The 26,350-nt window shown below is 42.4% G+C and overlaps 1 protein-coding gene across 2 annotated transcripts; it reads left to right on the forward strand.

Annotated features, from left to right (window-relative positions):
* Positions 1-119: 119 nt before the first annotated feature.
* LOC124255306 (follistatin-like) lies at positions 120-24,198 on the forward strand. 2 transcript variants are annotated; one of them, XM_046689189.1, is made up of 2 exons: positions 120-555; positions 22,682-24,198. In XM_046689189.1, the coding sequence occupies exons 1-2, from the start codon at positions 351-353 to the stop codon at positions 23,125-23,127; spliced, it is 651 nt and encodes a 216-aa protein (XP_046545145.1). In that variant the 5' UTR covers positions 120-350; the 3' UTR covers positions 23,128-24,198. The 2 variants fall into 2 exon arrangements, with proteins under 2 accessions (XP_046545145.1, XP_046545146.1); XM_046689190.1 differs by having other exon boundaries at positions 456-559.
* The last annotated feature ends 2,152 nt before the right edge of the window (positions 24,199-26,350 follow it).

The following is a 26,350-nucleotide window of genomic DNA, read 5'->3' on the forward strand; positions in this document are numbered from 1 at the left end:
CGGCACCCCTCATAATGGTACGGCCCATTTCCCCCTGCGACCGATTCATCAACGGTGCGAGTGGACTCGCCGCCCGTCTCAGCCAATGAAACAAGTGAATACAGCCATCAATTAGTTGACCAATTGCGGTGGCATCAACTATCGTATAAAGCACGTTTGTCGTGTAGGAATTACTAGTGCATAGTACATTGTCAAAACAACGTAGCCGCGATAACATCAGTCCACATGTCTGCCAGCACGATCATGTAGTTTGTGAACACAACCGATAAACGACAGGCCATATAGCGTATCACGAGACGTGCACTGCACGTGCAGGAACTGACGCATGAGATAATATTATATTATGCAGAATGAATGGAGCTGGCAACTTATTCTGCTCTTTGGTCGTCTGTATTGTCATTTTTGGAATAACCAACGGGAGAAAGTTAAAGTGTGGAAAATGTGATGAGGGTCGCTGTCCGATTCTACACTACTGTGTCGGCGATGTCGTCAAGGACCACTGTGGGTGTTGCGCAGTATGCTCCAGCGACGTGTACCAGCCGACAAAGAAAAAAAGTAAGTTCATTATCAGTGCTATGATTTGACTTTGAAAGGGGTAGTGTGTGCACTTTATACTCAGTCCAAGTCACCAAGTTACTTGGCTAGGGGCCCAATTAAAAAGTACAGTTAGGTATAGTAAGGCATAGCCGTATCTGAAAAAAGGCATGCGCCACCCCTATCACCACCCCACCAACCTGAGAATCCCCTGTGTTGATGTTCGGTCAAACATTACTCGTGATGAAACTGACAATCTGACATAAAAAATCATCACCTGAATCTGATAACAAAATTATATTTTATAGTTATGTATTAAAAATATGATATGTCATTCAGATCAGTAGGCTATACTGCATGGATATATCTATTCTGTATATTTCCCCATCTCCTAAACGATATATGTAATATTCCGCTCGGCATGTTTCTATATTGTCATTCAGTGGGGTTTCACGACCTGTTTTGTAACGATGTTTTGCACGTCAGGTTGTAAACGACACAGTGTTGACGTACGTACGTGTTTTGTTCAGGATAATGTTCCGAATCTCGACACGGTCTTGAGTACTTCGGCGCGGTGTTACATTTAAGCGCATGTTATTTAGAAAAATGCACATTAATGTGTGAACTAGTTTTATGAAGAAAGCAACTTATTGTTATAGGATATTTATGTAGCGCACATATCCACTCAACTAGTACATGCTCTATGTAACATCCCTGGTTTACGATTAACAAATACCATGTAACTTCAAATTTTGTTTTGTCTTTTTTTCATGTGATTGTGCGGCAGTCTTTTAATAGATTTGATAAAACAAATACCCCCAAACGTACTGAATATTATAAAAAGGAAAATAACACGTTATTTACATATGTCTTAATTCGAAAATAGAAACAGACTTTTTCTCCCAAGAAAGAAGAACCTCTTGAATGTGTGTTAATCCTGTGAAACGGTTCTTGCTGTATGCTATTTGACAAGCGGGCTTGAGTCCAACTCCACCCCCTGTAGCGTAGTATTGCCAGATTGGGGGCTGGTAACGTAATTTTGTAGTAATTTTCACATCACAGTTAACACTACCCTATCATCATCTGGTTCAAAGACTAACCTGTGTATGTGGAAGTGCTTTTGTAGTCTATACCTAGTGACACCCTCTCTCTATAGTTGACGGTCTCTCTCTCTCTCTCTCTCTCTCTCTCTCTCTCTCTCTCTCTCTCTCTCTCTCTCTCTCTCTCTCTCTCTCTCTCTCTCTCTCTCTCTCTCTCTCTCTCTCTCTCTTTCAAAATAAACAACCACGATATGTGTGACAGTGATGATCTTCTTGCACAAGCTGTTCATAGATGATTTATTCTTATATTATTTCTAAAGTTTACATAGGGACAGTTTAGTCTACAGCACGGGCGATACCTGACAGCCTTTTCCCACTTATAAGCTATAAATATTATATACATTTTACAAGTCAGACTGACCTGCATATCTGTACAGTATTATATCGAGTCGACCGGTCCTTGAAATGGGCGCAGCGTCTTGCTGTTGATGACACACGTGTAGAAGTGTTACAAAACATGCATACATGTTGTATGTATATTTCACTCGGCCTATATACATCAAGGCGTTGGCGGCTATTGTCTATTGAAACAGAAATTTGCCATCCCGTATGTTGTCCAAAATAATGATGGGTTAGGTTTCTAGAATGAAGTGTTTGACTGTGACGTCAGCGATGTCAGGTTGACATTTACCGTAAAATGGTATTTAATGTCAACTAAATATATTACTTTGTCTTAGACAGCACACATAATGCCTCGTTGTAGCATTCGGTGATACGTGTGCAATTGTTTCACGATAAACAGTTTTGACATTCAGGGTACGAAAGATCGATCACATTAATTTAAACTGTATCGCTCTGCAAACATTAGCTAACTCACACCTGTCTGTTTTTAGGTGTCTGATTTTGTTGTTGTTACAGCTGGATAGCGCTCAAGTATTCAAACTCCGCACTTGCCGTCTAACTTCTGGCACGTAATAACTGACAAAGTCAGACACGCTTTTAAAAATTTTACGATTACAACTTCATGCCATGTTCGTTTAACACGCGGTGTAGGCCATATATCATTATGCTACAGCACTATAGGCAAATACAAACATATGTAAATTGCGTTGGGGAATAGACTGCTTGACTGGGAGAAGGTAACAGGCCCTGCAAGATGAAGTCGATACGTCTCAGCAGGATACATGTTTGTTTTTAATGTAGGTCGTCCCACACTCCACAGTTCGAGACGCTGATGGGAATTCCTCGCATACACCACCCAAACTTTTAATAGATACACTATCTACGATTAAACTGGAGATCGTGACCCCAGGAAACAATAGTTCAACACAGAGCGGTTGTCGACGCGACTGTGACACTTGCTGCATTTAAGATCATGTATATTTGTTCGATAGGGCTATACAAAACGGAGCCTATGCAAAGGCGTTTGTTGAAAGTATCGGTGAAAGAGTTAAAGCGGTGGGTTTGTTCGCTGTACTAATTTCAGCGGGGTTTAGAATCTCATTTGAAGGGTTATCAAAAGATTTGTATGGGGATTTTTTGGGTGGGTGTTTGCTGGTTAAGATATTAGCCTTCCCCTCGGGTAGTTTTAAAGGGGTGTCAGTAATTGGAATGTGCGTCTTTGATGGTCAGCTGGGTAAACGAGTTTGTCTCAAGCGTCCATCTTGAACTCTGTCGGTTGTATACAATGTAAATAGTGGCCTCTTCAAATCTTTAATGATGTGTAAAAATGTGCGAGTGGCTCGTGTCTTCATATTTCATACAGGTAAACTACTCTTACTGACACATGTTATATTTGGGATTACACTTTCTCAGTAAAGTACAGATTCCAGTACCGATGGGTCTCAAGCCAACAATCGTACTAGAAACTGTACTTTACTGAGAAAGTGTAATCCTCAATATAGCATGTGTTACATTGACCACTTTGTAAATGGCATTGTGTATTCCTGACTCTTACTGTCCTTTCGACCGCCTCCGTGGTGTAGTGGTTAGAGCGTCCGCCCGGAGTGCGGAAGGTCGCGGGTTCGATCCCCGACCGCGTCATACCAATATGGTACTGGTTAAAATATGGTACTTGTTGGTCCCTGCCTGGCGCTCGGTATTAATGGGTACAACAAGGACTGGTCGGCTCGGAGTCAGTACAATGTGTCTGAGTGAGGTATTCATGCTTCACTGCGGCATGGTATCTCAGTGGGCTAGCACTATAAAACCAGCTTCAGTCTGGGCTAGTACAAGCAGCCGCATATACACATACACACGCATGCACGTCGTCATTTGAGCGAAATATTCTCAAGCACGACGTTAAACCCAATTCCACCACCACCACCTTTCAAAAACATCGTTTTCCGAGCCTACAACGTCCTGCCTCAAGTTATACATCAGCTAAAACATGCTGGTATTACGATTGTTCATTACGATTGTTCGCTTTATCATATACTCTCGGACAAAGTATACACCCATGTCTGATAGTGGTTAACGTAAACATGAAACAAGCTATAAATGGTCATCGATGATGATGTATATGATCTTTGTATCATAGTTGTGTTTTAAGTTGTGTGAAACTGTGCTGTGTTTCGGCGACTCCACTTCCTGGTAATGTTTGCATAACGTTCGTAATGTTTTTGTCAAATCCAATTTTCAAGTGTATGTTTTCTTTTCCCCGACAGTTTTCCTCGACCATGAAACTCCATGTTTCTCTTTCTCTATCTAGAGTACACCCCGCCTGTAGTTTTTACCCACTTACATTTATCAGCATAGATAGTGCAACCAAATTTGCTCAGCTATCAAATGCGATAAGAACAAACTGGATTCCAAATACTTGACGTATGCCCTGACAGCGAGGAGACCTATACCAGTGTGGCTTTCGTTGCACTCGATCCCACCTTTGTATCAACGAACAGTGTGAGCTAAACTAACATTTAAAAACATAACCTTATCTTATTTAAATAATTTTAAAATATGTCTACAAAATATTACATAAGATACAAATTGAGCCCATGACGATGCTTAATTTCAAGAGCTGAAGCTATCTAGACTTGCTAAAAAAATTCAATGTATTCACGCGTCTCAAATGACTTCCGAGTCGTTGCCGCGTAATGTCATATCTCTATACAACTATACATCTCCATTCGCCTTGACAACATGCGAAGTTTACCTTTATGTAAGAGCGTAATTTGACCTATGAATTTGGATAAGTGTTCTTTTTAGTTTCAATTTTATTTTCAGTGAACTAGCTATAAAGCTTGTTAATCTACCATTAGTTCAAAAGGTACAAAGACAGGTGTTTAAAGGCGCCACCAATCGACGTCTGGAGCTGTGACTGTGAATCCTTTGATCGTTGATTCGAACCAACTTCTCGCTGATATTTATCCTGTCTGTACCGTGCCCCGCGACAGCGGTACATTTGTAGGACCTGCATCACTTGGGCTCTCTCTCTCTCTCTCTCTCTCTCTCTCTCTCTCTCCGGGTCCGCTTCAGTATGATGAAATAAAGCGGAATTAAACCAAAATCACTCACTTCCTGAAAGAAAGTTGGTGCCACGCCATGTGAGTAAGGGACGAATTGATGCAAGTGTACGCCAGTTTGTGCTATCCAAACGACCCAATGATTTGACTGAAATTCACATGTATTTCACCTCACCTTTAGCTTAAACGTCAAATGTAGGGTATTGTTGCATGTCAGTTTTCAACAGTTTACATCTGAGAGCTTCCTTAACGCCCTCTTTCATGCTCCCCATATGCCACGATAGATAAACTGACTAGGTGATGATCGCAGGTAGTAAAATGTCAACCTGCAGTGTATTCCCGATCATTTTAACTGTTTACGTTCATACAGCCAGTTATCCCAATGCAACGTTGCCTTTAGCTCTATATCCAAATGGGCGGTGGGGTAGCCTAGTGGTTAAAGCGTTGGCTCGTCACGCCGAAGACCCGGGTTCGAATCCCCACATGGGTACAATGTGTGAAGCCCATTTCTGGTGTCCCCCGCCTTGATGTTGCTGGAATATTGCTAAAAGCGGCGTAAAACCAAACTCAGTCAGTCAGTCTATATCCTAATCTAGATTGCGAGAGTTCCCCAACAACCTATGCTTGTTGTACCTAACGAATCGGAAAGTCATGTCGAGTGTACATTGTACCCTGCCGAAGACGGACGTTGACCGTAATATCAGTCACTGGTTTGTCTGGTCCAGACACTGTTGTTTACAGAGCACGTGATGTGTAGCCGGAGTGTTGTTAGTCAACAAACACTGTTCTATGTTACTTTAAAGGCGGTATGGCTGGTACAGTCAGGACAGAGTCCTCGTCCCACACCCTGTACTTGAACTAGGTTCACATGTAGCCGGCCAAGTGCTGCTTCCTGACGGTCGCTCCTATAGGATGTCCTGTGCTCATCATCCAGACATTACCTCATCGTCACTTGTAAAGTGAGACACATATTCCCCAAAATATAGTTATATAGAGGAATTTAGAGGAATCCTTGTTGTTGAATGTTTATTTTATTATATGTATGCCCTAGTGTCTGTAAGTGGTAGATATATTATCACTTTACATCTACCTGTTATATCCTAACAAAGTACCCATAATTTCTGCTTGTTTTGCCCTGTATTATTAACTTGTTCACCTCGTGGTCACCAAAGCCTTAAATACGGTATTGTGGTTCATTCTTAGCATGGAATGTCATCTTTACAAGGCATTCTTCTAGAATGTTGATTTTTCTTTGTACTGCTACAGTCCTTGAAAATGTCGTTAAGCGTTAGTTAGTATATTGATTGGGAACATTTCTGAGTTGCTTCTATGAATTGACCATCGCTCAGTAATAACGGAATGTCGGTTTGCATCCCTTAAACAATCCTTGAAAATGTCGTTATTCCTATACTTGCATGTCTCAAGAATGTTTTAATTGGACCAGGACCAGGTTCCGTAAAGGATCTCATTGCCCCGTCGATTGTATTTCCCATACGTTAACTTTGCTTCCTGGCAGTCGTAGACCCTTTGGGAACCAGGTCCGGAATGATGGAAGCGGTTAAGTCTGTATGACACAAGACTTAAGTCACGGTTGGTGTCATCTTCAAAGTTATGCAATTCCGTACCAACCAACCGTTCAGCGGTACGTGACTGAAATAATAGAATCCGTGATAGAGAAAACATCGCCCCGTACTGTTTGTTACACAGACCTACAACAGTCCAAGTGCAAGGTCGTGTCGTGGGTCGGGCCCTGCAGGTACACTTGCACAAAACGACCTTAACGCGTTTACTACTTTATACGGGAGTATGGCAGTTACGATTACTTTGAGGGACGGGCCCCAAGGCGGTACCTCGAATCTACTTACTGCCACGCGTATCGCTCACACTAAAAGAAATCGTGGTAGCGCTTAGACCGCTTTGCACAACGTAGCCTAGTCTGTCAGCCAGCCCCTGAACCCAATAGTTTGCCCAACCTTTCTGCAATGCTAAAGCCCTTAATGAAGTAAGTCTCACAGTCCCCGAACCGCAATATTTTCCCTTCTGCCTAACGGGGCGGTGGGGTAGCCTAGTGGTTAAAGCGTTGGCTCGTCACGCAGAAGGCCCGGGTTCGATTCCCCACATGGGCACAATGTGTGAAGCCCATTTCTGGTGTACCCCGCTGTGATATTGCTGGAATATTGCTAAAAGCGGCGTAAAACCATACTCACTCACTTCTGCCTAACCCTGTCTGCAATGCTAAAACTCAAAATGAAGCAAGTCTAGATTTCCTCAGGTTCGCCTGCTGAATCTCCCTTCTCAGTGGGGCTCCTTTTCAATTTGAAAGGAACTCTTTGTTTCGTTGGAAATTATATATATTCAGAGACTAAGCGTTAGTTTAAGCGGGGCCCTGACTTTAAAGGTTTCTACGACCCCATGCAACTCACTTCCCGCCCTAGGTTCAAAGCTCAGTGTACCGTTATACGGATAATGTGCATATTGTATCACTGTTATGTCGTGCACCCCGGTGTTGTGGAAGATTTATAACGTATACATTGCAGATAATTAGATTCCATGGCTATCAGTGGCTATGAACTGATTGCCCTTTTTGACGATTACGGATCACAAATGTCGTGTTATTTTTACACTGCCCTTGTCACGTGTTTCTGAAATAGGTGAAACTGATAACCGTGTGTGTTGCATATCAACGCGTGTCTACATCAATGTCACGTCATTTAAATTGATATTTTTGTGCAGTCGGAAACAGGTAATTTCTATTCAGTCTGTATATGACATGTAAGCGGTAAGCTGTTATCGTGGAAGTTATATACGCGTGTACAAGAAATAGAAATTTTATGAAAACATAGTCTATTTTGATCTTAACGGACGGAGAGACAGACTGGAGGTTAAATACTTACAATGCCACGGGGAAGATCCGGGTTCGATTCCCAACATTGGCACAATGTGTGAAGCCCGTTACAAATGTTCTTTATGATATTGTTGGGATATTGCTAAAATCGGTGTATCGTAAAGCGATTTTAGGCTTAGTATATACTGGTTTAGAGGCACAGCGTGAAAGCAGAATTTTACATTTCTGTGCTCTTGAAATGTTTTTATTATCTGAGTCAATAAAGCAATGGACGAGGCCCTTAGATAAAAGGTACACAGGTCACTCGTCAGATCCCTAGAAATCAGAACCAGACCCTTTTGGACTTCTTGGGCTGCCTTAACATAATCCATTGTAGACTAACGTTTTGCCTCTGATAATAGGGGGTTTTGAAACAAAACACTCGATTTCAGTTAATCTCTCTCTGAAAACACATAACTATGAGAAAATTTTGCCCCAGTGAGCTCTGAGATTCCCACTTGAACCTGATGAAATCTTGACATTCTTCATTTGGGGCTTTGCTTTGCAGAGAGGGTTTGTCGGAAACATAAATAGTATGGTTCAGGGAATGTGAGACACACTATTGAACAGGGTATCCCCAGTGAGGTGTTAGAATTTGAAGAGTTGGAAAATCTAGACTTGCTACATTTAGGACTACAGCACAATACGGACTGGTGATCATGATGATGATGATGATGATGATGCTTTGGAGATTTTACAATACAGACCACAAGAAAGGGACATTTATATAGTTCAAGGACTGTGAGACTAAGGGGCATAAGCCCCGTGTGCTTGGTATCTGTTGCGCAATGTGTCACGGGTCATGTATCCACGTGGTTGTGAAAACACACATTAGGAAACTGTTTGGTTACACAACTAATTCCCACCAAACTTCCATCTGTCCGGCTGAACTGTGGTGACTAGCGACTGCAATGCTGAAGTGGACCCGGTCCAGCGCGTACCATGGTCGCTGGACCAGATCCAACATCATCATTATTTGTCGGTGTTCTCAAGCGGAACAGTCTTGCACAAGCTCCTTACGATAAGACGCTGAACAAGGCGTTCTGACAACGCCATTGTCGCCGAGGAGGAGAAGGGTTTGACACGGAACAGTTGAAAGTGATGGTGTACAGTTTCAAAAGTGTCATGTGTTTGGTTTTCTGGATTAAAAGCTCTTTTGACGTCTCACTGTGTAAATCCCGGTGTGAAATATTAGTTACGTTGAAAGGTCTGGCTCGCACATTCATGCGTCAATTTTCTGAGTGTTTTACGTTGAGTCTGGGATATTTGTTAACGGCTGATGGCTTTTGTACCTTCTTGTTAAGCTTTCCGTTTTGATAAGACCGGTCAATTTAAACCCGTGTCACACCACTGAAGTGCTTTAATGGACGTCAAGTACAGCCCAATGGATGACCTTGTGACCTTGAAGAAAGTCGTCTGCCCATAATCATGGAATAATTTGACTTAATAAATTCAATTTTTGATTTCTATGAACGACCTTGTGACCCGCCCTGGCGTCATGTGTCGATGCGTTTGATGTCCCCAGGAATGTAGAACTGTCATCTGCTCATGCAATGAACCTTCACCTCTGTTACTTCACACAATCTTATTTCGCGCCTGGAATTAATTTTCTCTTTATGAATTCCATTCACTTGTTATCTTAAAATTACATCTGTGACCACGAGGACATTAGAATAACCGTCCCATGTTCAGCATGTCGTTAAAGATTGAATTGGAATGTGCAAATAGCCACTGGATTAATAGGAGGGTACCACCTTAGCGGGCCCCTTAATGCTATGAGGCTCTCTACCAAACGGTCAACCTGAACCACTAACGATACCATTAAAGTGGTAGAATATTGTGGTCTGCAAGCCGGTCACTCATTAGTCAGTGCTTAACCATGTCAAAGGTCTTTCATATCAGACTTTGTCATGGTTGTTGTCTGTGTTGAGTGGAATATTGACTCTTTCGTATATTGATTTACCAGATGAACCGATAAAGACATCTCGTTAAAGAACAAAGAAAAATGTATTTTAATAAGTTCGCTTTTGAGTTCAGCATGTGGACCGACCAAGAATGAGGCTTATCAAGAATAACAGAACGGACCAAAATCGTTAAGTGATTAACTGTTTGGCAGAGGATAAAGCTATCTTACCCGTCATGTAACGAGGGTGGTATGCAACTGATGCCCGTTATTGGGAACCTTTTGGTTAAAGCGGACGGTGAATAGTAACTGTTTATTTGGATGAGTGAACACTTCCCTCACGAACTTTCAGCTCGAACATGTTCCTTCAATGAGTCTCTGGAGTCAAACTATTCACATATGTGACGTCATTGTGCTAAAATGATTTTGTTGAGCTGTTATACTCCCAGTGCTGGTTCAAAGCCAGGTTTAACAGACATTGCCAAACAATGATAGGATGTGTTTTAGTCGGGTTGTAAAAGCATTACAGTTATACCGCTTCGTGGATGTTTACGATGGGAGGAGAGCCCTGATGTATGCTGGTCTCACGCGTTTACCGTCCACGAGGACGAGCACATTTACCACCTTGGTGTAATCCACTAGCATGGGTATGGTGCAGACAAACCTTGACACACAATCGGTGGGTATTGAGATTCGAACTTACAATCATAGTGACTGAGAATTGTTAAACGCCGCTGTTAGCAATATTCCAGCACTATCACGGCGGGGGATACCAGAAATGGGCTTCACACATTGTACCCATGTGGGGAATCGAACCCGGGTCTTCGGCATGACGAGCGGATGCTTTATCAATAAGGCTACCCCACCGCCCCTACAAGCATAGGTTTCTAGAGTACTAAGGGACGCAACTCTTCATAGCGAATTGCGACGACCGGGTCACTCCTGACCAATGAAACCAAAAGGTGAAGTGATGCCTATACGATTTCAACATTTTACATCCGCGAAAATGATCTTTGTTTTCGACTTTATACATGACATTTTATTTTCGATTACCAAGATGTTTTATATTCAGACGTTTTCTTGATGTCGGCTGGGGTAACTGTTCGGAAATTGTAATTTGAAGAAACTTAATAATTGAGAAAAGAAATCACATAACTTCTTGGAACTTTTATCTTTTACATGTGACTCAAATTCTTTGGATGAAGTAATTACTACGCTATGTAATGACGGCCGTGTCGCGGCCAGCACAGACGGAGCCGCAAGAGGCATCTTTGATGTATATTACTTGGCCCTTTACACCACCACACCATGTCGGAGATGTCGTCTGGTGTTGATGAGAGGGGATGTTACAGAAATATTACAGATGGATCTATTCGCGAGATTGTCATATGACGACAAAATGCCAAACTGTTTGGTTAACTCCGACTCTCGGTATCTCGGGATCCCTTGGCACCGGAAGTGACATTGTTACATAGACTTCTGGGGTTTTGAACACCGTTACCTCGGTCGTACCTAAAGTTCTGCCAATTACAACATTAAGGGGATGAGGTATGTCGGGATTCCTCCGATACTGGTGTATTTTTAGACTGGCTTAGCATCAGGGAAGAATGGAGAATGTTGCATGGCCTCTCTACGCTCAAAGTATGATTAAATAACCAAGATTCTTTTTCTGACGACCAGAACAGATCAGACGACCAAATGAAGCGAATTGATTTCTGTAATATCACAATGATGGGGAGTCTAGTGGTTAAAGCGTTCGCTACACACGACGAAGAGCATGGGTCGATTTCCACAAGCCCGTTCTTGTTTCCCCGTGGTTACATTGATTTGATTCCTCTGGACTGAAACAAAGCATTGAAAAACTGCGTGTTCACTGAAGTCTACAGTTCTACATAGAACATACTCATCATTGAAGAGGTGACGTTCTGGTAGCCTAGTGGTTAAAACCTTTGTCTGTCCCAACAATGACCCGTTTTAAATTCCAAACATTGAGATAAAATGTGAAACCCAGTTCTGTCGTATCTTCTCCGGGATAAGATTTGAATATTGCCTACAGCGACATAAATCAACCACTCACTCATTGTGGTAGCTATCGGCAACAAGATGCATGGGCTGACTGTCTTAGTGTTACATCATACCCCGACGTATATATAACCTGCCAGTCAGTGGTTTGCCCAAGAGTCGAACACAGTGGTATGGGTTACCTTTGAAGGATATGAAATATTTGACTGTCATTGATGCAAACAACAACGAATTATTAGTAGGATAAAGGGAATACATCTGAGTACATCCTTCTTAGTATCGGGGCGGTGGGGTAGCCTAGTTGTTAAAGCGTTCGCTCGTCACGCTGAAGACCCGGGCTCGATTCCCCACATGGATACAATGTGTGAAGCCCATTTCTGGTGTCCCCCGCCGTGATAGTGCTGGAATATTGCTAAAAGCGGCGTAAAGGTAAACTCAATCACTCTCAGTATCAATAGTTGGTAAGACTCAATACGAGGTGAGGTCACTTTTACTTTCAAAAAATGGTCATTAAGCCAAACATTAAATCAAACTTTAGATTAGATTAGAAATATATATATTGTGCTTAAACTTAAATCCTAAATCTTCAGAAAACAACTGGAGCAGGTGTGTAGTCCGATTCTGCAGACCTGAAGTTGACTTCAGATAAAAGGGGCCGCTACGCGCAGCCATGCATGAACCGACGGACGCCCAATTTACGCGGAAGATGCGAGAAAGACAAGGTCAATATTTATTTAATTCCCGCTACCATCCCAAGGATAACGGTCTATGCCTTCCTACTCCCGATAACGGTGCACCCCTGTCTGGGCAATTAGTGGAGACGGCAGATCGAAACAGTAACGGTGCACCATGGCGCTACCTTTATTGATGTTCATACGACGGAATCAGTGCATGATTGGTGTCCCGAGCATGCACTCTGAGGATAAGTGCTTCGATCTGCACGCACTGAATTCCTGTTATGTATGGTTCGCTGCTATGACAGCTTAATTCGTGGCAATTTTCCCCCGTCAAACCTTTCAAAACACGACCCTACGGTGTCGCTCAGCTTTCGCGAAGCATAGTCCTTTATGTCCGATTTGTCAAAATAGCAACTTCTGACATAATGGAGGACATCCCATGAATATTTCAGTCGAAGCTCGTACTGTTACAGGTTTTTCTGTAATCAACATTCCAGCAATGTTGGCCACTGAGCTACAAGCGTTAATGATGTCTGTCTGCCGGTGGAGCGGATCTGTTCAAGGTGGTGATATCCACGCCAATTGGGTATTATCTGAGCTATTAATGGTAGTTCGAGAACAGACTGGGATCAAGCATTGGCAATGTCTTTATCACTATGGCCCAAATTCTAGTCTTGCTGTGCGTATTAATGCCGGGAGACAGCTATGTTCTAGTGCACTTTATGCTTAAATCATCTTCAAATGAGTGATTGAGTTTCATTTTTAAGCCGTTGTCAGCAATATTCCAGCAATATCAAGGCGCAGGACACCAGGGCTTCACACATTGTACCCATGTGGGGATCGAACCCGGGTCATCGGCGTGACGAGCGAACGCCTTACCCACTAGGCTACAGTACCGCCCCAACTCATCTTCAACAGCAGCGTTAAACAGGGACACGTGCACAAAGTTATTTGCGTTAAACATATCTGATCGAGTCGTGCACACCAATGTCCACTGTCACTGCTTCAGTTAGTGGTCTGGTGGATTCGAACACAGACACGACCATCTGGAGTTGAACACAAGTTTGCCGGGCCTTGAAAGCCATCAAATATATGCTACTGGAATTGGTGACATACAAACCAATCAATTTCTCAACATGTATTTTTACTCAGCAAACTCGCTGAATTTGTATCATGTAAATAGAACAGCAAGATGCAAATCCGATACATCCGTATCTCATATCATATTATAAAGCAATATATTGGATATATGTGATGATACACAATCATATAACCCGACACAGTAGTGATCATGATACAGGGAGTCCCGCTATCCACAGATATACTTGCTGTGTACACAGTATGGCAGAGCAGTCAATGTCATTAAGAAAGTATAAACAACCTTTTCTGGAAGAATATACCTTTGATCTTAATCCCTTCAACGATTATTCATCTCAGTCTCATAAAATATGGATATAAATCATACACCCTGTATTGAAGGCATACATCACCGTTTCAGGTGTTTACTCGGGACATGAATGGTAAAGGGGTCGAGGGGTACGCAAATCGCTGATCATCCCATGAAATTGGCTCGTTCTGGTATTCCCGACTCTCCCTGATGATGTTTTTCGGGGTGGAGGGGTAGCTTAGTGGTTAAAGCGTTTGCTAATCTTGCTGAAGACCTTGGTTCGAACCAGAGCTGATACGGTTAATGAAGAACGAGGTCTGCGGAAGGACCACACTGTTTGCCGTATGGGTACAATGTGTAAAGTCCATGTTTTGTGTCCGTGATATTGCTGGAATACTTGAAAATGCGACGTAAAACATTACTCAATCCCTCATTGTAGTATGTCAGCATCGTTCCAGTGTTCACAGGTCTCACCAAGGCGGTAAACGTCCTAAACTGACATCACTTCAGATTTTTCTCATATACATGACACGTCGTGATATAACTGAAATATTTCTCACAGCGGAGTGACACCCAACTTCAGTGAGTGATTTTGGTTTAATGCCGCCTTGAGCAGTATCTCGGTTTTACAACAGCTAGTCAGCTTGATTTGTGAGCCAAACTGGCAGATAACATTGATATCACTGTGATAAATGTCCACGATGCCACTATGTATATATCACAGCATGGCAGCTTAAGATGGGAGGAAAGACCGACGTCTTTGTGAAACCTACGAGTACTTCTGTCATGCTGAGAATCCTGGCAACGTAACCTTGCTGGGATTCGAACTTACGATCACAGGCTTCTGGCCTACGCAAGAGACGCAACTCTAAACAGCGAAACGCGGCGCTTTAAATCGTTGGTACTGATGCTTAGCCTCTCAATATATATAATTTTAATAGAAACAAATAATTCCATTTAAATTGAAAAGGAGTCCCAGTGAGTGGGGAGATTTAGAACCGAGGAAATCTAGACTTGCTTCATTTTGGGCTTTTGCATTGCAGGGGCGGTGGGGTAGCCCAGTGGTTAAAGTGTTGGCTCGTCACGCCGAAGACCCGGGTTCGAATCCCTACATGGGTACAATGTGTGAAGCCCATTTCTGGTGTTCCCCGCCGTGATGTTGCTGGAATATTGCTAAAAGCGGCGTAAAACCAAACTCAGTCAGTCAGTCAGTTTTGCATTGCAGAGAGGGCTGGGCGGAAGGGAAAGTATTTCGGTTCAGGGACTGTGAGACAGACAGTCTGGTCCGCCTTGCTTCCATGAACGCAGTTTCATAGACACCTCTAGGCACCGTGTTAGTCATTTGCACCACACTCGCGAACATACATCGTACACCTGAATTTGTCATTTGACTGGGCTCTCAGATTTCTTCAAATGGAGATGTTTTATATTCAGACGTTGCTTTCTTGTGTTTGTGATTAAATCAGTCTAAACCCATCTAATCTGTGTCCGTTGAAGCCATCTTCAAGAAGGGAAGATGATTGGTCACGTGCACATCACAGTTTATCAGTGTTCGTGACATCGAGCTGGTGTTGATCTTTGATATCGGAATATCTCGGCACTTTCCGTGACGTTTTACAAAGGATAGGATGTGTTTGTTTGATACATCAGATACGCAGCAAGTGGTAATTCATCATTCACTCCTCCTCACGAAGATACAATGATATTTCCAGATTTAAATATATTAATGTTTTTGATTGTATAGAACAAACAGTTTTCATCAATTAAATACATTTAACATTAGTTTGTTGCTTGAATTAGATGAATTAACGACAAAATGTTACATTAAGGGGTTATTTCAACTGAAGCAATTAACTATTTTGTAATTAGCAATCCGGGAATGAAGTGCATCCTGTGTCAGCATTATCTACTAGAATGAAACGTGTTATCGATCATGAATCGAAGAGCAGTTCAGGTCTGGACTTGGAGTCACGGTAATAATTAGAATGGAAACTAATTACACATTGAGGTTAAATGTACTCTCTGACGTCCGCGCCTCCAAACATGGCTTCCAGTCACATCCGAGGTGTTCTTTCGCAATCTTTAGATCTGTTCTTAGACTAAAGCTTAGTCTCTGAATATATATAATTTTGATAGTAACAAACAAGCCCATTTTAATTGAAAAGGTGCCCCAGGGAGACCAGAGATTCTGAACCTGGAGAAATCTAGACTTGCCTTATTTAGGACTTAAGTACTGCAGATAGAGTTTGGCAGTAGGGAAAATAAAGTGGTTCAGGAACTATGAGACACACTAGTCTGTTCTGAAAGACCCGGCAAAACCTCGCCTCCTCCCCATGTTCATGTCATTGAAGAACAAAGACAAGGGGGAAATTCTTAGCATTTATCAGTGAAATACTATTGGATTAAAATTGTTTTATTTACATCATAACTGAGTCTTGTAGATTCTTCCCCCTGTAAGGTGGTCCTACCAACAAGGAATGAACGGATTTATGGGACGCGGGGGGTACCCGCGCACAATCAAAGCTGTTTTAGAGCTAACGAGTTAAGCAGGCCGGGTTCGGTAACTCACGAAATAGGCACATACATGTGCAAAAAACATCACTTGCATGGGAAATGAAGCACCCTCAGCGGACGCAGCCGAGATGGGGAACGCTCACATCCACATCCAGGTCCCCCCGAAATGGGGACGAACGTGAGAGCAGAAAGTGATGGTTTATTAGTGGTAATCGGCCAGAGCTGATACGGTTAATCAAAAAAGAGGGCTGCGGAAGGACCACCCTGTTTAATCCCGTCCGCGAACTAACCTCGTTCGCACGATACCCACACCGACTTTATTGAGGTTTTGCAGCTAATAACTGTTATATAAACATCTAAACAGATGCACAACTGCATCTTCTGACTGCCGCTACAGGGGGTCCTTGGTTCTGCATCGGCGTGCAGCCAGGGAAAGGCACTTCACCGTTATATTACTTTTATGCTCATTAGACTTTTTGGAGGTGGTCCAACCATATGTTAGCAATTTCAAGTGTATAGAACCATTGTATAGCCGTACTATTTTGACTATTCGTCTTTTCTCTTTTTGTGGGGGATATGTGGAAGCCGACTGGTTATAGCGTCCGTTCATCACGCCCATGACAAGGTTTTGATTCTTCTCATGATGCAATTTGCAAAGACTTTAAGTGCCATTCGCCGTGTTATGACCGGAATGTTGGTACAAGCGGCGTAAAATCTCACTCGCTACCTCACTCACTCGGCTTTCTTATTTTTGTTGGACACTTAATTTCTGCCACACGTTTCTTTCTATTTGAGTGTAGTTTCTGTTGTTCATTACCCATTTTGAGAGGTTTGACATCATTTTGAAATGGACTACACTCACAAAAATGTATTTCGATGATCCAAGCTCTCCCTGCAGGTGTCAATAAACAAATGTAAATATAGGCACGGTGCTAACGGGAGACTCGGGTTAATAGTGATAATCAGCAATTAGTCTCGCACGTGTGCACTATTTTCTACGTGTGAACCTATTTGTAACCCAGCTTCTGAGTGGATATTTGACAGTCACTGTAATGTTGTATGTATGGTCACGGGTCTCACCTGTTCAGGTTTACAAAGAATAACCTACACTTACGATTCATATGATCGATGTGCCAGCTACGTGAGTTGAGTTTTACGCCGCTTTTAGCAATATTCCAGCAATATCACGGCGGGGGACACCAGAGATGGGCTTCACACATTGTGCCCATCTGGGGAATCGAACCTGGGTCTTCAGCGGGCGAACGTTTTAACCACTTGTCTATCCCACCGCCCCATCAGCTTTCTGATGGGTGTCTGCAACTAGACCAACAAATTCAGTGTTTGCCATCACTGGCATCGATCTACGCAACTAGGATACGATGACATGCATCAGCCAAGTCACTGAGCCTGACCACCCGATTCCCTTAGTCGCCTCTTACGATAAGCATGAGTTTCTGAAGACCAGTTCTAATCCAATCTTCACCGGGGTCGGGATTTTATAGGTAAGCGTGGTCACGCTATACCTATGCCCAATGATCAGAACATGTACGCGGCGACTGACATGGGGATTAGGTGGTCACAATGGCAGCTGGTTATGGACAGATCGACGTGTATCACCTACTTCTTGTACGCTGGATAAAAGGTCACGCCATTCACCGACAGTTCACACCAGGTTCCATCTAAGACCTTGAGAATATATTTAACAGGAGTCCTACTCAAGCCCAAATATTTTTGGCAAATCCCGATTACTTCAGCTCTAGAGTTTAAGGGGTTGTTCTGGGCTTCATTGAGATTTGTTTAATATGGGGTTAAATGTCAGTCTGGCCGGGGCCCTAAGGAAAAAGTCAGAAAAGGTGTCCAACTCAAGTCTAGAATGATTGGGCAGGTCTAGCTTGGACTTGTTCTGGGTCCCTTTGGGATGTTATTAGTTCCTCTGTGTGTGTGCGTGCGTGCGTGCGTGCGTGCAAGTGTGTGTGTGTGTGTGTGTGTCTTAAGATAAGTTAACTTTAAATGGGACTGAGTGTTCATTCACTCCGGTGTAACGGGTTATAATCGCTATTTCATAAAATCGCATGGACGACCTAAACGCACCCCACACCATCCCCACAACGCAGCTGTGCGTGCAAAGATTCTACCATGTTTGCAGTTGTTGTATTCATGACGACTGACTACAGGAATTCCCATTCACAAGACGTGGGAGTATACCATTCACCGATACCATGGTGATGAAGCCAAACACATGTCCATCGAAACGTTTTCGGCATCATTTTCAGAAGAATTGTTTTAAAGAAATCATGAATGTACCGCCGAACCCTAAAATTCCCATGCTACATTCTTGTCATTGAAAAACCAGCGTTTCATTACCATAGCAACACATGGCCCAAACGTGGCGTTCAACCACTCGGTAGGGTCTCAGTATGTCATGGTTCTGTTGATGTGACTTTTAAGGACATGTCAGACTGGCTTTCCGTCAGAGGCTCTACAACGTACACCCAACATGCCGTTGTAATGACGAGTATTGTTATAACATTTCACCAGTGAGCCGTCCAAGGAGAGGTATTTATGCCTAATAATAACAAATCTTTAACAAATTATCTTCCGTCTATTCCAGTCGTATTTGCACCGGTTGTAATGATTACTGCACCCAGTGCTTACCCTTCTTTAAAGCCCCGCTTTAGTAGTCGGGGGCTGGAAGATAAAATACATTTGATGTCACTGATTAAGCCCGTATTTACACAACATATACACGTTATGAACCTCCTGATTACATTCATCACATGATGGTTACCGATTGTATACAATCCTGCCACGGTGGGCAAAGATTGGCGCTGGGACTAAGAGCAGTCGATACCAGAAATGTCGATCAGTACATGGTTCTGTTTGACGAGGTCCTGTATGTAGTAGTTCTTCTGTCTCCTGGTATATGTAGATCTATATATTGAGTCAAGCACCTGTTCAGGGATGTTGTATACAGTGTGTGTGGTTGTCAGATCGGAACACTGGAGAGGGAGGGCTATTGTAGGTTCAAAGAACGCCTTGGTTTACTTAAATTATTTTCCTCCAACAACGGTGGTCGAACTAAATATATCTCCTTTTTGAAAGTTAATTTTGGAAAATAATGTCGATATGGTAAAACAACAAGTAAAATAATATTTTGAAATATATTTTGAAAAATTTAAATCAAATCAAATCGCCATTTATATAGACCTACTATGGAAGGTTTTTATTACTAAGAATACTTAACACATTGTGCCTGTAATGTTGGGGTTTGTTTTTGCGAAATAATCATCATTTGGTTTATTTCTTAATTAAATTGCCATATGATTAACATCTGTACTTCCTGACAGTGTGCGCAAGGGATTGGACAAGGACCGTGTGTTGGCCGTTTTATAATATCAACGTGCTATCTGTCCAGATGTTCGAAAATCTATTTCCAGATTGAGAGACTTTGCGTAGACCATAAGCAGTCTCCTGGAATTAACCTCTGTTTAAATGGTGGATATATTGTCAAAACATTACTGTATGTTCTTAACGGTAACGAAAGAGAGAAATGTCAGCTCGACAGCAAGGGTGGGCATTCAATAGCCTTGATCATCAAGCATTAGTGTAAAACGACCCACACTGGAACAGCTAGACAACCACTTCAAGAGTATTGTGTCATTCTTAGATATAATTTATCTGAAAATAAACAAGATTCAGGTAGTGTACGAGGGGAAGACCATGAACATTGATCAATCTGGTGGAAAGGTTACTTAAACAGAAGGGGTTTAGTCTAATGAAACATATGATTGATGTCAACATTGCTCACACAGGCAGAACGGTACCTTTAAGCTGAGATGTTCCACTCCAGATTCACAGACATAAAGTCTGCAGACACCTTTTTCTTATAAACATGATTTCAAAGCACTTACCTATTTCACCCGAACCATTTGTTCCCGTGTTTTGAAATAATCCCATAAATATAAGTGATCTGTTTGTGACGAGTACTACTGGTGGGGCATAAGATGCTAATCTTGTGGCGAATACCTCGTGATATAGTCGTACAATGGACTCAAAGTGTTTTTAAGAACATGGACAGGGTTTTGTCCATGTAATTTACCCTGTATAAGTGTCTGGCTGAACCTGAAAGTTTGTTATTTTTCACTCAAGACGCGACTGAGTACCCAAACTATATTCAGACATGTTTAATTCATCTCAATATTTACCCCCCTAGACCACGCTGGAACTAGCACCAGAGCCTCTTTCTGTCACAAGAACAGGCTATTCCTTTAACCGTCAACGTCGAATATAAGGTGATCTAAGCTCTATCTGCAGCACTGTGTTGTAGCTTACAGCAGGTACATGGCATTACTTCGTTCTTGTTTTCATAATGTCCACAGTTGCGTCCCTTAGTTGAGCCAGGATTCGACGACCGTGGGTTCAGATCCCATTGAGCTACCAGAGCAGCTCACTACTAAACCTGCATTATAGTCTGTTTGCAGTGAAAATTACCGATGAATTTTACTTTAAACCAAAAAGTAAAACAAATAAAGTGAAATTAAGACTGCGAATCCTCATGATTTTACCTTAGCAACTGAACATGTAAATCTCAGAATATTATTCGACTTAGGATAAACGTTGTTTAACAACCGATCATAGTTTCACATGGCTATTATTGGTTGTATTACAAGGGGGTATGCACATCAAATGAAACACCGAAAACGTTGAACATTGAACTGACCCAGTGATGAGACTGAACTACTGTTAACGCTCAGACCTACGGTTTTGAGTATGGATTAAATGGATTTGGGGATGGGAGTACTGTACAAGGTTGATAACTGCAAACGGATGGCCCATAACAAAACAGTTTTACCCTTATCAAATACATCCCCTTCTGATGAATATTCTCTTTTATCCACCATCAAACGTGGGTGTTTACTGTTTTTGTCCGGCACTGTATTTGGTGCGGGTATCACAGTTGTGTGTTTAGGCCCTTCTTCATCTCCCCGACGGGTGGACCAGTCGTAAGATGTAGAATTTACCATGCCTTTCGTTCGCAAACCAATGATCGTTTGCTTCGATATCTTTTCAGTTTTGCCAGCACCTTACCCATCTTTCTTTGTGTCACAAAATGACGACTTTATTCTCATATTAAACTGTTTATTTGTTTGTTATTCAACGCCGAACTCAGCAATATTCCAACAATATGGCGGTGGGTTGTACATAATCGAGTCTGTAAATCCAATGATCAGCATTATCAGCATCGATCTTTGCAAATAGGATATGATCACATGTGAACCAAGTCAGCGAGCCTGACCATCCGATCCCGTTAGTCGCCTCTTACGACAAGTATGGGTTGCTGAAGACCCATTCTAACCCGGATCCTCATGGGAAATCGATAGTAAACTTACAAGCTCTTATAAATACTGAATTACTGATCCATCAGGTATTAAAACCCCTATACAGTGTGTGTGCGGCAAAGCTCCGCAGTACCTGCAAGACCTTGTCTGTGTATACCCCCGCAGGACGTTGCGTTCCAGCACCCATGCAGCTTAAACTTCAAGTGCCCTCATATAAACTGAAACTTTTTGGCTACAGATCATTTCACTTTGCAGCAGCACATCTTTGGATCTCTCTCCCAACAGAACTCAGAACTATTTCTTCACGTGAACATTTCAAACGCAAACGGGGCGGTGGGGGTAGCCCAGTGGTGAAAATCGTTCGCTCGTCACGCCGAAGACCCGGGTTCGATTCCCCACATGGGTACAATGTGTGAAGCCCATTTCTGGTGTCCCCCGCCGTGATATTGCTGGAATATTGCTAAAAGCGGCGTAAAACTAAACTCACTCACTCAAACGCAAACTCAAAACCCACCTTTTCCTTCATACCTGTTAGCGCTTTGAGCATGGAATGCATGGAGTTTAAGCGCAATGCAAGCTGACAATATTATTATTATATCTGTGTATCTCAGTGTCTCAAACCCATGAAGGTGCGGGTTAGAATATTGGCCCTAAGTTACCCATGCTAGTCGTAAGAGGCGACTAACGGGATCGGGTGGTCAGGCTCGCTGACTTGGTTGACACATGTCATCGGTTCCCAATTGCGCAGATCGATGCTCATGCTGTTGATCACTGGATTGTCTGGTCCAGACTCGATTACTTACAGACCGCCGCCATATAGCTGGAATATTGCTGAGTGCGGCGTAAAACTAAACTCACTCACTCATTCAGTGTCTCAATATTCTGCTTTTACATTGGTGACTTTCTTCTGATTTCAGATGGCGCCTGTGAGCAAGTGAAGTGCCCCAAGTTCAAAGTATGTGTAGAGAACATGCAGGGGCTGCCTCTGTGCACCTGCCCCAGTGACTACATCTGCCGCAGCAGACGACAACGCGAGGTGTGTGGCACCGACAATATCACGTACACCTCACGGTGTCACTTACGCATTGCCGCTTGCAACATTGGGAAGCGGATCAAGGTCGAGCACAAGGGGCCATGTGACGTCCAACGTGACGCGGCAGAGACGGTGGAGAAGAAGAAGAAGCGAAGAAAGGCTAAAAGGAAGAATAAAAAGAATAAAAAATCTAAAGGTGGTAAAGCAAAGAGGAGGAATAAGAGGAGGGAACGAAGGCGAAACAATAAATCTATTCGGAAGAAGAGGCGATACAGAAACGGAAAACTTCGATTCGAAAAGACATTTGGACATTATAAGTGGAAATCCTAGATGTGTAGTTGTAGCTTCTGGACATATCGAACAGGGCATACAGGTGGATGTATATTTGTCATTAAGTGTTAGTGCTATGTCTACGTTGCGTTGATACAGCTCGTTCCGTTTGTATTATTTGTATCACATGGATTCCTACATTTGCGGAAACCACGTCGAGCAGACGCCTGGTTGATATGACCTGTTAGAAGAATCCACGTTTTGTGTTTAATGGGTAACAGCGACCACATAGAGACGTGATATGTCGATTCTATGGATTTTATGTTGGAAACATCGTCGGTTGTCCGGGGATTTTTAACGCCACGATCTGATAAGTACCTTGAGGACCACTCGACATCGATCTGAATTACGCGCTTCAAAAAGCAGAACCTGGGGGACGTAGTGAAACAGTCTGATTCTGATTCGCTGAGACAAACTGGGATCATGGTTCGTGCCATGGTAGCGAATCTCACGAATGGGTTGAGGAGCTATGTACCGTACCTCATTGGCAAGACCGCACCGCTTTCATCGACGAGACCAGTCTGGTGACCAGTGGCGTATTAATCCCAAGGTGAACCAATCACAACATGGACTTAAATAACACCCTGAATTCAGAGGATGTGTTTGAGATTTGACTTCAAGTATAGATGGGTATGAAAAGACATTGCTCGTTTAATCGCGTCCTAAGTATTCTGACCCTGCCATCATGATATATAGTTTATCTGAAGAATTCTGTAAGTGAAATATCACAATGAATTGCGAGTATTCAACACACGCCATATTTGTTAGTAATACATTGAAACCTTGTTAGTCCGAACTCTGTTAAACCTGTATTCCACCTTCTACACCACCTCTACTAGCCACGACTATATAATCGTGAAGACGTATGCTACGTATGGGTGATTCATTATCCCGGATATCAGTTATCCTTGCAGTTGCAATAGAGAGGTTGAGTTCGGATTAACCAGGTTTCACTGCATCAGCATCTTGTTTGAAAGTGATCGCTTTCTGTACATCACAATACTCACTATATACTAGACGTCAAAGTATCTGTGTTATATTCAAACAGGAAATAAACGTTTTTATTCCGTTGATGCGCATGTGTCGTATAATTTAACACAGCAGGTGTCATCTGCGCATGCGTTACTCTTGGGACGGTGTTCGTAAACCAGTCTGTCAGAAATCTTATTCAGATGTGGACCACGTGGGATGAATCGAAAATGCATCACTCTCAAAATATATTGCCAGCTGTGTTTCCACTTAGTTGAAGGAAGATAGAGAACACATGACAATATATTTCTTCAGACCACTTAAGAGGGGTGTTGAACCTAGTCTTGGATGGAGATGTTGTCTTCGTATGTGTGTTCATGCTGTTTGTATTTGTCGAATACGAGCGTTGTGTACGTGTTCAAGTTTAATAATTTACAGTTCAGAACTTGTATGTTTCTCCTTACAGTGTCGTGCACCGTGACGACATCTTGTGTACGAGTCGATAAATAAATATGAATAACGTGATGAGTCTGCTGGCACACCCGTACTAGTCGATAAATAAACCAGGAATCAGGTGTTGGCAGATGACGATGTCGTGCTCGTCGATTATCAAGTAATCTGATTTGATTGGCTTCGGGGTCATCAGCGTATAAACACGAGAATCGCGTTATAATGACATGAGATTCTTGTACGGTTTCTATAGTCTGTTGGCAGAGAAAATGTACCGATGAATTTCACTTTAAACAAAAAAGTAAATCACATAAAGTGAAATTAAGATTGCGAATCCTCATGATTTTACCTTGCCAATTGAACTTTTAAATCTAAGAATTTTATTCAACTTAGGGTAAAAGTTGTTTTACAAACGATCATAGTTTCAAATCGCTATTATTGGTTTGTATTACAAGGGGTACGCGCAGTAGTTGGAATAGTGAAACAAATGCACGTGCGGTCCGTGATGAGCGTTACTTAGACTACCGTAGAAACCAACCCTTCATGTTCTCGGGGTTTCATTTAATGTGCATACCCCCTTGTAATACACACCAATAATAGCGATTTGAAACTATGATCGTTTGTTAAACAATTTTTATCCTAAGTTGAATAAAATTCTGAGATTTTAATGTTTAATTGGCAAGGTAAAACCATGAGGATTCGCAATCTTAATTTCACATTATTTGATTTACTTTTTTGTTTAAAGTGAAATTCATCGGTACGTTTTCACTGCAAACAGACTATAGCCAGAATGACAGCTGTACAAGAATCTATCGAAAGGTCGCACCTACGAAATAAAAGAAGTTCTTATCCATAAAAGTTGTCATTGTGAACAACGCCCTACACTGATTTACCACACACACTGAAATATGGCAGATTCCTACTGAAATAACCATTATTAACCATACTATCACGTCCTTCACCGGGTCAGAGAGGGGATACAGCAGTGGAGGGTGGGCACCTACGTTAACGACGTACCCCACTGTTTAATGGTACATATGTATCTTGAAAAACGTGGACTCCTTATATACAGGTGCTCAGGTGTGACAACATTACCTATATATTATAGAGAGAGTTTAATTAGCTACCTGTCTTGTCGTTCAGAGTCTTACGTTGATCAACATGACGGACGTTTACTGTGTTTTGTATGTTCAATAGAAGTGAATACCGATGGTGACAAGTACTTATATAATTACATAGCATTGTAAGGGGTGTCACAAATAACAGAGGGGGACAACCGAAGCGAGGCCATCGCTCTCTGAGAGTATTCATGTGCATCACGTCGTGTCAGGTAACTGGAAAGGTTAGGTCTCTTAATGCCTACAGTGACAAATGCCTACAGGCAATAATAGCTACGGAGTATGTTGTTTTAGGTGAGCAGCAGTGATACGCTTCCCTGCACACAAGTGGTCACTTCCACCCTAATGAGTTTAACCTGTTTACACTATGAAAACTTCCTAGAGATTATCTTGATGTTCAAGAGGCTGCTGCCATGCCCTCCTTCCACACCATGAAGAGTGGCCTGTACAAGCAGAGAAGGAAGACCATGCCTCCACTTCCCAAGACTCTTGCTGACGTCAATCTTCCAGACATCTTCAAGCAGACAGTAGATGGACAGCCTTTTCTACGTGTTGATGATGGCGAAGAAGACAGAATCCTGTGTTTTGCAACAAGTGATCGGCCCAGGCTTCTCAACGTTGTGGACACACTTTACATGGATGGAACTTTTACTCCTGCCCTGCACTCTGGGACCAGCTGTATGTTA

Source organism: Haliotis rubra, unplaced genomic scaffold (genome assembly GCF_003918875.1).
Source record: "Haliotis rubra isolate DU_JTF1 unplaced genomic scaffold, ASM391887v1 Scf6, whole genome shotgun sequence".
In the NCBI taxonomy this organism is placed as follows: Eukaryota; Metazoa; Mollusca; class Gastropoda; order Lepetellida; family Haliotidae; genus Haliotis; species Haliotis rubra.

Coding starts and splice junctions, on each gene's coding strand:
- LOC124255306 (XM_046689189.1), top strand. CDS start 351: ATGAATGGAGCTGGCAACTTATTCTGCTCTTTGGTCGTCTGTATTGTC. Junction 556..22,681: donor CCAGCCGACAAAGAAAAAAA/GTAAGTTCATTA, acceptor TTCTGATTTCAG/ATGGCGCCTGTGAGCAAGTG.